This window comes from Oncorhynchus clarkii, chromosome 2, assembly GCF_045791955.1.
Source record: "Oncorhynchus clarkii lewisi isolate Uvic-CL-2024 chromosome 2, UVic_Ocla_1.0, whole genome shotgun sequence".
NCBI lineage: Eukaryota > Metazoa > Chordata > Actinopteri > Salmoniformes > Salmonidae > Oncorhynchus > Oncorhynchus clarkii.
In genome coordinates, this window is record NC_092148.1 from 12,406,938 (window position 1) to 12,418,515 (window position 11,578).

The following is an 11,578-nucleotide window of genomic DNA, read 5'->3' on the forward strand; positions in this document are numbered from 1 at the left end:
TATGACAGCTGTGGTCTGTTGTTCTGGTTTGACTTAAGTATTTTTTAGGTGGCAGCAGCACTGTCATACCTACTGCTATAGAGGGATATGCACATTTCGCTTCATTATGCTTATTCCCTCTGTTTCAACACCAAATACTACTAAACATCAATAATTCATGTCTAAATACAAAAAGAAACATGAAATGCTAACTATCATTTTAATTTCTAGATACCATGGTCTGTTCGTGTGTTAGTGCATTTTCCACATGTCATGTAGGACTACAGCCAAAGAAGCATATTATAGCCTACCTATCAAATCAGAGTCACCTTTGTTCGCTAAGTACATTTAACCTGGTGAGATGGTGCTGCCACAATAACAAGAGCCTACTATATCTTAAAGCAAAATTGATTATGATTTAAAATAGAAAACAATTTTTAGACCATGTGAATGTAATTTAAGGTCATTGTCAGTCTTTTCTATATTCTAACTACCTCTTCTGTAGGTCTGTTCTATGCTCTCTCAAACCTTCTCAAATTGTTCTAACAGATTAATTATCATGAATAGGTCAGGCATAAAGGCATGCAAGCTTCGTTTTGCAGTAAACACACATGTATGATAGTTTATCATCAATCAGTGTATCAATTGTTTCCCCAATAATTATACTCATGCTGTTGGCATATGCCTATTTGTAAAGAAAACAAGTGACTGGTACACACAGTAATATCCTCAGAAGGATGTATATTGTTCCGGGGATCTGTCTAAATATTGTTTTTCCAATGTCCGACTAAAAAAAAGGAAACAATTTCCTGTGGCTCTTTGACTGTGGGTTAAAATACAGTACTGCAGACACCTCGCGCTGTTCTGCTTTGAATCGGTCTCACGCGGCCGTAGCATGGGGGGAATCCGTAGGGCGGGGCGGGTGGCCTAGTTCTTTCCAATAAGCGCTCACTAGGGGAGGATACATTATTTTCTCCAACCAATCGAAACTAGAGCAACATGCATAAGGGTTGCACCTCCTCGTGACTGGGCCATGTGCGCTATTACAGCTATTCTGCTTTTAGGAAGCAACGTGCTGCTGTGTTCCTTTCGCCTGAAAACCCGGCAGCCACTCACGTTTTCTCTGGATTACAAGCGGACTGGGAAAACTGTAGTCTACACTCAGTTGCTTGCTCATAGAATGGCGCAAGGCCCATTGCCATTATAATGAAATAATCACATTGGCATTCTATTTGGGCAATAATCTGTATGCCTAGATTAACGTTCTATAGAGGATATGTCTCAAGGTCCCCTCAATTGCTAGTGTCATTTAAAGACGTTCATTCAAAGTCATGATGATAACGGTGGCGGGTGATTGCTAACTGTCCATTTGTTGTCCGTCTGTCCATGAGCATACAAACAACAAGTGCTTGGCGTGCCCCCTCGAGGTGTGGCACGAGGGGGGTTGTGTGTTTGTCATGCATATTGAACAAATAAGCCAATCATGCCTTCTCTCGCGCCTTGCCCTATGAGTTGTGACGTCACGTGAACTGCCCGTGTTCGTTCCAGCTGAGAGGACAGCCGTCGCGCAGCCCAAATCCAAGCCCGTGCTTCAAGTACGTTGGCTACACAAAGTACGCGGGGGAAAAGAAGACCCCCCCTCCCGAAAGAACGATAGAGCGACAGGAAAGCTTAAAGAAAAAAGTAATACAGCTTGTCACCCGACAAATAGTGCGCGTACTCAGAGCCTTCTCCGCTTTTCGCTCTTCATTATTTGTTCATTTGGCATTGTGGAGTAGGACATTCTTTTTCCTTGCTTCGAGTTTCATTTTGATCATATTTGAATCGTCATTTTTTGGGGTGTTGATCAACTCAGGATATTTTTCGACAACAATTTATTGATCTCCAGCTCGGATTTTATTTTGTCCACCTTTGAATTGACCATGGGCACCAGTCATTAGTTTGACGTTTTACAACTGGTCTCTATTGGAGAATAACATCTTGATCTGCACCGGGGATTTAAAATAATATAGTGTTGCACCATATCTACTGGAATACGGTCTATTATAATGATACAACAGTGGATATAAGAACACTTCACAGCCTAAATAGAGGGAAAGGTAAGAACATGTTTATTGACATTCTAAACAAATCAAAGGGACACGTTTTGCAGCTATTGCTTGTTATTATTAGGCAACACTGGTATACTGAGCCTGGGAGTCAAACTTTAATGTTCTCATATCTTGTCGAGATATGCACTCACATATGCGTTTTATATTACTTCAACAAGTTTGTAATGTCATTTCAAATAGACTATTCATTGCACCTGGTTTGTACCCAATTCTAACTATAATAAATGTTAATTCAATATTCTCGTTAATTGAATAGCGGTGATCAATCTGCCAGTCATTTCGACTCCGCCTGCGCCCCAGGATCCTAATCAACAACCAGGTCCGGCCAACTATGTCCAGGCAGCTCACCCAGCTCCTGACCCCGGACCTCCCAGCCGGCGCTAGCCCGCAGTTCGGGAATTGCAACCAGTCTGGTGGCTCCATCAGCGGTGGACACCTCAACTCCATGGCTAGTTTGAAATCCCTCCTGCAGCATCCGATGAAGGGAGACCGTGCAATTCTCAAAGACTGCTGCGACGTTAAAGGTGAGAACTTTGATTTACATTGTTATCATGCTGTTCCCACTAAAGGTTCTACAGTGCAACAATGTTGCTGTGTGCTGCACTTACAACAGACACTGCATGCCAATGTTGTTTTTCTGTTATTTAAAAATAAAGGAGAGCCGCACACTCTACGAGCTCAGATGCAAAAAAAATAATTTACCAACGTTTCCACAGCCAAGCTGTCTTCATCAGGGTACAATCCTATTTCTCTTATTTAGCATATTTTGTAACTGACATTCAATGAAATCATATCTACCAGTCTCTATTGTCTGCCTGACTCAATTGAGTACAGTACAGTGAAGACAGCTGTGCTCACCAGCATAACTTAATATCTGGCCCTGCCATTGTCACACGCACATGACATGACACATGCACCACAGTCAGACTTGTTGTTTGGAAACAAAACAGATAAGGTATACTGGTGTGGTTCTTCAGTACAGAGCTCAGCTCTGAATGATGATTCATGATTGACATTCTGCAACCAACACACACCATAGGATATACATGGTGGTGGAAGTTGTCCTTTAGAACTGATTCATGGTCAGTTTGTATTTTCACTTCTGACAGTACAGGTCAGGACCACAATAGGAAACTTTGTCTCAGAACAGAACTTACACTCTTAGAAAAAAAGGTGCTAAAAGGGTTCTTCGGCTGTCCCCACAGGAGAACCCTTTGAATAACTATTTTTGGTTCCAGGTAGAACCCTTTTGGGTTCAATGTAGAGGGTTCTGCATGGAACCCAAAAGGGTTCTACTTGCAACCAAAATGGGTTCTCCTACGGGGACAGCCAAATAACCCTTTTGGAACCCTTGTTTCTAAGAGTGTAGGATCAAATGCTCTTTGGAAAATGTTAATAGAATCCAACCACTCCTATAGTATAGAGCAGTAAACCAGAAAGCATATTATGGGATAGTAATCATGCTCAAATCATCTTTAAGTGACTTTGTTGAGCTTCACAGTCAACTTGAGATACTTTTGGATGATTTGGACATGCTAATATCGGTCCCATGACTTGAATAGGATTTGTGCCACAAATGCTAAAACGTTAGCATGTGGAAACAGTGCCAGGGAAACTACTGTCATACCTTATCCATAGACAGTTTACAGGGTAAGGAAACCAATATGCCATTATCCCTGTAACACATTATTACATGGTCATTAGGCATAACAAACACTTTTATCCAAACACAAAGGTCACTCACTGTCCAATTATGACCCCCAAATGTCCAATAGAATGATGGTGCCATCCCATGTTGCACTCTGCTGTGAGCTGAGCATGATGTTCTCATATGGATTATAATCTCTGCCCCTCCAATCCCCTGGCATAGTTTTAGATTAGCATGCAGATTAAGACCACATCTTTTGGTACAATATCTGCCATGCTAAACAGTACCAGCGAGGCCTGTGGTATGGATGCCTATATTACCACATTCATTTGTCTCACCAAGTATAGACATAGACATGCAGACATGTAGTAAAAATCATATTGCTTTTCATCCAGCATTCTGATTTGGATTCTTGTGCAGTTTCTTGTATGACCATCTGTTACGGTCTGACTGAAGCATTCAGTGGTGTTTGTGCGCAGAGCAGTGCAGCTGATGCATCCAACGGTCATACCATTCCACAGATATCATCTATCTCTCAGTATCTGTAGAGTTGACACATCTATAGGATCATTGTGCCTCTGGACCTCAACAGCTATGAGGCTTGGGCCATAGCACCCTCTTGTCTCATTGAATTAAATTAAATAGGTTTACAAGAACGCCTACAGCTTTGGACATAAGATAATTATATCCTGTCATATGACCCTAATAAATTCCAAACCAAAACTAAAAAGCAAAGAGTGTATGTAGATGGAAGAAGAGAGTTCCAACCCCTGTCCATCCTTTACTAACCAATAACCTCCGTTTTGTCTCTCTCCCACCATCCCAGACAAAGACAGAACCATCACAGACATGGATGAGGACTCCTTGGGTGGCGGGAACGGCGGCTGCAACATGCGTAGCGGCAGCAGCGGGGTGAGCAGCAGCAACAGTAACGTCAGCGGAGGAGGAGCTGGAGGATTTAACCAGTCTGCGTTCCTGGGACCCCTCCTGTGGGAGAGGACCCTGCCAGTGGAAGGAGGCCTCTTCCAGCTGCAGTACATGGACCTGGAGGAATTCCTCACAGAGAACGGCATGGGCGGAGTCCACGGCCAGAACAGTTCCAGTACAGCCCAGATCCCATCCCAGAGTTCCCAGTCGGCGGTGCCCAATCAGAGTTCCCAGTGTCCCCCCTCATCGCCCCCACCCTGCTCTTCAGCCTCCTCCTCGTCATCCTCATCTTCCCCGTCGCTCATCGGCCTGGAGGTGGCCCAGTCCAACATGCAGGGAGGACTTGACTATGGTGAGTAACCCGAACCGGGTGTCGGAGGAGGGGAGGGCAACATACAGGGATTTCTATGATGATTTTATCCCATGGATACAATACGGAACAGTGTACATCTGTTTATTGTACACATCTTCAGTAGGAACATGGGGAGAGGGGTGGAGATGAGAGTGTTTATGCTGATTCTATGGAAAGGGATTGTAGGGGTGGTGGGTGGTTGGTGAATGTATCGTAGTTCACATGGTATCGACAATGTATTCAGTGGTCCAGTTTGGCCAAATGAAGCAAGGATTATGGTGCCATGTTGTTTTGGCCATGTGAAGTGGCAACTAGATGAAGGACTAAAATGGAGGATCAGTGACATGGCAGTTACCATGGTGACCCTGTATACAGGAGGGTTATGTCCTTAGAGAGAAGGCTGTAGTAAAGTCTGCACAAAGTCTTCATGTGATTCAGCTCTTTAAGTTGTCCTCAGTACTCATATTGAACTCCTCTCCTATGGTGACCAAGCATCATTTTCTGTGAAGCCAAATGGAATCCCTTAACGCTGAGTTAACTTGACAGAGAGGGAACAACAAGGAGGGGTGGAGAAAGCAACGACAGGAATTTCCTGTAGGCTACAAACTACCCTTCACACTGAGCTAGGTTTACCATTTAGGCTGCCTGAGAGAAAGAGACAGAGGAGACATTTAACAAATGCATCTCACAGCACTGACAAAGGGGTTTGGTTTGGTGGGTTTATGTTCAATTCAGGTCCAACCAGCCATTTACTGAACACTACGGTCTTACTGTACACAGGGAGATCGAGACAGAGATAAGGAGAGGAAGTAGGTGTGTGTAGTGAGTGCTTGTGATCGCGTGTCTTTAAATCTCTCCTCACCTCACACGCTACAGCAATGTGCACGTGCAGCGTCCCTTCACGTGCAGAGGCTGTGAGCACTGGAGCAGGAGAACGAGAGGAGGGCCAAGCGGAGGACTGGGAGGAGCGGAGAGGCACGAGGGTGGGAGGGAGAGGGAGGGGGGAGGAAGAGGTTCCCATTGCCTGCTGATACTGAAGTTCAAATGGAATGTTTGAATGCAGAAGAGAGAGATTTACAGAGATAGTAATGATTAAGATGTGGTGCTGTACAGTAGATGGGGAATGTCAGTAGCCATTGTATTTAACCCTTCATAAACTGGTTGTTTTTTCGCTGCATTTCAGTTGTATTCCAATGTCACATGTCACAATAATACACTTTAGACAGTTTAGACATGAGTTAAATACGACACTTTCACATTTACAAGACAAATCGGATATTCATGTAAAAGAAGAATTGATGAAGCCAAAATTGATATTGCGGGTTGGATGATGTGTTTGCTACATAGTCATTACAGTGTAACACAAATTATGAGGCAAGACAGGAGAACGTATTTATAATGATCTGATTTGAGTTTTCATTCAGACACCTGACCATTGACTTAACTGGAGGTGGGTGTAGTGTAGGCTGTGTTCTGATTGTGTTCTCGTAAAGGAGGAATAGGAAAAGGAAAAGGCTGTTTGGAGTCTTTATGTTAGGAATGTCAAGGTGTTATGTGCATTAGGCCCTAAAGGGGGTGAGTGAGCTTTAAAGAACTGATTTCAAGGGGTGGGGTGACAGTTGTATAACAGTTTTAGAAACATTTCAAGAAAACTGTCAAAACCAGCCTTATAGGAGTCTGGGCATGTTGATAATAATATTAAACCAGGATTGAAATATATACTCTGACTAAAAGGGTGATATTGAATGTTTATTTATACACAAGAAAACTTGAGAATAGTGCTCTTGCATATGTAAAGTTCCCATTTGAGTTCAATTTCTCCATGATAATTGATTCATATTGAAGTGAAACTCATGCTCACGATACTTGGAAAGACGTTGGTCTGTAGAATTCACACTTGAATGCAGGGAGAAAAACGTTCCTGTTTATTAGTTTCTCAGAGCAGAGAGTAGCTCCCTTCCACCACCTGGTGGACATGGTCTCTAACTGCAGCCTATCAGCTCTACAGCTCTTTTACTTTACAGATTTTGACTTGCAGATAAATGCTGTGTGTTATTGCTCTCTGATGGACCTGAGAGGTCAGTGAGTCATAATGTATCTACATGGAATCTCCTGGTTCATATAAAGGTTTAATAAGAAAATAACAACCGATTCTCTCTCTTTCAGGAGGCAGTCAATCGAGCATGAACGACGACTGCGGCTCGCCCGGTTCCTCCGTCTCCTCTTCGTCCTGCACTCCTCTCATGACGCCCACATCCAACGGTCCAGATGTGATGGGTGGCTTTGAACCCGACGCGGCCGACGTGGCTCTGTCCAGCGTGCCCGGCCAGGACGCCTTCGACCCCCGCAGACACCGCTTCAGCGAGGACGAACTCAAACCACAGCCCATGATCAAGAAGGCCCGCAAGATGCTGGTGCCAGCAGACCTCAAGGTTGGTAGTCAGAGAGTAGGTAGAAGTATTAAGAGTTGGTAGAAGTTGTCCCTAACCTCTGGTCCAGGGTCAGATAATTCTCTACAAGGTAATGTCAGTAGCTCTGTATCTAACGGTGTCTCCCTCTTTCAGGATGATAAGTACTGGTCCCGGCGGTGTAAGAACAACGAGGCAGCCAAGCGTTCTCGTGATGCGCGGCGCTTGAAGGAAAACCAGATCTCGGTCCGCGCCGCCTTCCTGGAGAGAGAGAACCAGGCACTCAGACAGGAAGTGGCTGACATGAGGAAGGAGCTCGGTCGCTGCCGCAACATTCTCAATAAATATGAGAATCGCCATGGAGACCAGTGAAGAAGAGGAGGAGAAAGAGAAGAAACTGATGGGTGGAATGGGGTGACATGATGATGAAAACGATGATGATGATGATAAATGTATGAGACGATGACAAGGGTGATATAAAGAAGCTCAGGTGTCACATTTTGATGATGTCAGAGTGGGCAGGGTTAAAGGTTAGGGACAGAGAGATTACATAATCCGGAGGACTGTTGCCCCTTTAGACGAAAGAAGAGAAGACGTGACTTTGAGGATTTTGATATCGGAGAATTGTATATTTTTATATTAAGACTAGAGGGGGAGCAAATTTTGGAAATCATTTTTGTATATTTTCTATATGAATGGGAAAGATGTAAGATATAGAGAAATGGAGGGCTATGACAAAATATCTTTTTAAAGTAAATTGATAAAGGAGATGCTATTTTAGAGGTGTTAGACAGGGATTTTTAGACAGGATTCAGAGTCAGGGACTAGGAGGCAAGGTGGCCATTTTAAACTGTAAAATAGAGAGCAAAATGATTTTAAAATTGTACAGTTCAACATTTCTTTGTGGATTTTACTCAAGCACTTAATTTGTTTTCTTTGTTGTGTTTCTAACTGATGGGGTTTGGGCTGAAATGGTAGGAAAGTGAAAGAGAGAGAGAGCGAGAGAGAAATGGGAGAAACACTATTAACCCAGCACAATCTTCAGCACTTGTCCAGTGTTTGTAAATAACAAGTCCTTCATATTGTTACAACTTTTGCAACCTTTTAACAGTTTGGACTGTTTAGTAGTTGTCTAGATGTCTGGGCTTTGGTGCAACAGCTCTTACATTTGATTATAGCTGCACTATCTCCTCTGTCATATAGAGAATTGTATTATGTGACCCCAAGACTAGCAGGGCATTCAATCACACTACAGCTAATGGATGGGGCGACTGTTAGTTTTTATTATGTATACTATGAACTCATATTGCTGAGCCCTTGGCCATCTCTCTCTCTCGCTCTCTTTCTGTCACTTTTTGTCCTTTTAGATTGCTGTCAGTTCTAACTGATATAGAATATCTTGCCCAAGCTGGGTTGGTAGGATTTTTTAGTTGTTCTGGTTACAGTGGACCGTTTTGATCTTCTCTCTGCATTGTGATGTTTTCTTCCTTCCTATGTTTTTTATATCGAATTGATCCAATCCCAACACGGTTAATGTCGCTTACAATCACGAAAAGGCTACTTTTACCTTTAACCAATCCTAACAACCGGTCTCTGTGGTTCTAGATTGTATACATAATACCACAATGTCTTCACACCCTCCTAAATAGTCCACCAACTACCCAGGAAAAAGCACACTTGTGTTATTGTACTATATTAATGATTTTAGATAGCATTCTTATTATTGGTAGAAGATAAATATTGTCTATATTGAATATACCAGTTTGTGTATTTTACATAGGTATATGCTAAGTGTGAATGTTGCAGAGATGAGATGCGTGTATGATTGCGTATATGCAAATGTATTCCAGGAGATGGGGTTTGTGGTAGGGTGTCATATCAAATGTGACCCTATTCTCCCATATACCCAGGGAATAGGTTATCATTCGAGATGATGCTATTATTACTCTCCCCATCGATCGGAATGGTGTTAAATTCTCAGATTTCTGGGACTAATAAAAAAGCCAAAATTTTAAATGTTGATTTATTAAGGTTGTTGATACTTTCTGTCAGTTCTCCGGCATTTCTGTGTTGTTGAGCATCGTCTTAGTATCCACATAGTGTCGTGTTTCACTACCGACTCACTAAACCCAGGGGAGAGAAAGGGCCCAGTCAACCCAGTGATAGTGCTTCTTTTCCTCAACAACCATGTTATAAATAACTACCATTACTATTATTATGATTATGATGATTGTTACCCCCCTTTATTGTTGCTGTTATATATAATTGAATGATTTTATTTCTTTGGATGAACATGATTTGTTTCGTATTGAAGCATCTTTGAACTATCCTCACAGAGAGACTATTCAGAAATGCATCCCGGTTTTTATGTCACTTCCTGCCCTGCACCATGTACATCCTGTTTTGGTCCGTCGAGGGCCGCTGGTTTGTTCATAACCCCTACGAACAGTTTCTATCCGGACTTCTCTGAAACACAGTTCCCAGAGGAAGACGGCCATCTTGGTTTCTCTGTTGAGCATGGATTCCACAATCTCGCTGGCTCATCTCATACCTGGAGAACGACAGCGGTAGAATCCCATGCACTTCTGACTGTACACGTCTGTTCAGTTCTCTAGTTGTGTATGGACTATGCACGCTAGCCACAGTTTTCCTCTTGGTTTTCTGCAGCCTATTTTCACCTCAGTGACTGTATGTATGCTCTCCCAACTGGATGCTGTTCCTGATCTCCCTGACGTGGATGATGATAACTCTTATAGTGACTTTTATTGAACTACAACCACCCAGCTGCACCGGTGGTGTCCACTGTTCCAGCCCACTCAGTGCTGGCAATGGGGATGTCGTTGAACTTTCCCCAAAACACAAATAAAAGATTGTTCTTACTTACTGCTTCTCTGTTTTCTTTATATTTACTCACGTTTTACATTTACATTTTTTGTTATTTAGCAGACGCTCTTATTCATCTTAAGATAAACTATATATACAAAAGTATGTGGACATCCATTCAAATTGGTGGATTTGGCTACTTCAGCCACACCCGTTGCAGACAGGTGTATAAAATCGAGCACAAAGCCATGCAATCTCCATAGACAAACATTGGCAGTAGAATGGCCGTACCGAGGAGCTCAGTGTCTTTCAACGTGGCACCGTCATAGGATGCCACCTTTCCAATAAGTCAGTTCATCACATTTCTGCCCTGCTAGAGCTGCCACGGTCAATTGTAAGTGCTGTTACTGTGAAGTGGAAACGTCTAGGAGAAACAACAGCTCAGCCGCGAAGTGGTAGGCCATACAAGCTCACAGAACGGGACTGCCAAGTGCTGAAGCATGTAACACGTAAAAATAATCTGGGTTTGGCGGATACCAGGAAAATGCTACCTGCCCCAATGCATCGTGCCAATTGTAAAGTTTGGTGGAGGAAAAATGGTCTGGGCTGTTTTTATGGTTTGGGCTAGGCCCATTAGTTCCAGTGAAAGGAAATCTTAACGCTACAGCATATAATGACATTCTAGACTTCCAACTTTGTGGCAACAGTTTGGGGCAGGCCCTTTCCTGTTTCAGCATGACACTGACCCTGTGCACAATTTTTGTATTTATTTATTTAACCTTTATTTAACTAGGCAAGTCAGTTAAGAACAAATTCTTATTTACAATGACGGCCTACCCCGGCCAAACCCTCCCCTAGCCCGGACGACCCTGGGCCAATTGTGTACCGCCCTATGGGACTCCAGATCACGGCCGGTTGTGATACAACCCGGGATCAAACCCGGACCTTTAGTGAAGCCTCTAGCACTGCGATGCAGTACCTTAGACCGCTGCGCCACTCATAATCCCGCACAAAGCGAGGTCCATACAGAAATGGTTTGTTGAGATCGGTGTGGAAGAACTTGACTGACCTGCACAGAGCCCTGAGCTCAACCCCATCGAACACAGTTGGGAGGAATTAGAACGCAGACTGTGAGCCAGGCATAATCACCCAACATCAGTGCCTGACCTCACTAATACTCTTGTGGCTGAATGGAAGCAACTCCCCAGAACAATGTTACAACGTCTAGTGAAAAGCCTTCCCAGAAGAATGGAGTCTGTTATAGCAGCAAAGGGGGGACCAACTCCATATTAATGCCCATGATTTTAGAATGAGATGTTCTTCGAGCAAC

At 43.3% G+C, this 11,578-nt stretch overlaps 1 protein-coding gene across 2 annotated transcripts; it reads left to right on the plus strand.

Moving 5' to 3' along the window:
- The first annotated feature begins 1,104 nt into the window (after positions 1-1,104).
- LOC139421610 (hepatic leukemia factor-like) lies at positions 1,105-10,304 on the plus strand. Of its 2 annotated transcripts, none has more exons than XM_071172678.1 (5): positions 1,105-2,078; positions 2,347-2,614; positions 4,565-5,017; positions 7,184-7,449; positions 7,582-10,304. In XM_071172678.1, the coding sequence occupies exons 2-5, from the start codon at positions 2,422-2,424 to the stop codon at positions 7,795-7,797; spliced, it is 1,128 nt and encodes a 375-aa protein (XP_071028779.1). In that variant the 5' UTR covers positions 1,105-2,078; positions 2,347-2,421; the 3' UTR covers positions 7,798-10,304. The 2 variants fall into 2 exon arrangements, with proteins under 2 accessions (XP_071028779.1, XP_071028772.1); XM_071172671.1 differs by having other exon boundaries at positions 1,545-2,078; positions 7,184-7,464.
- Positions 10,305-11,578: the final 1,274 nt, after the last annotated feature.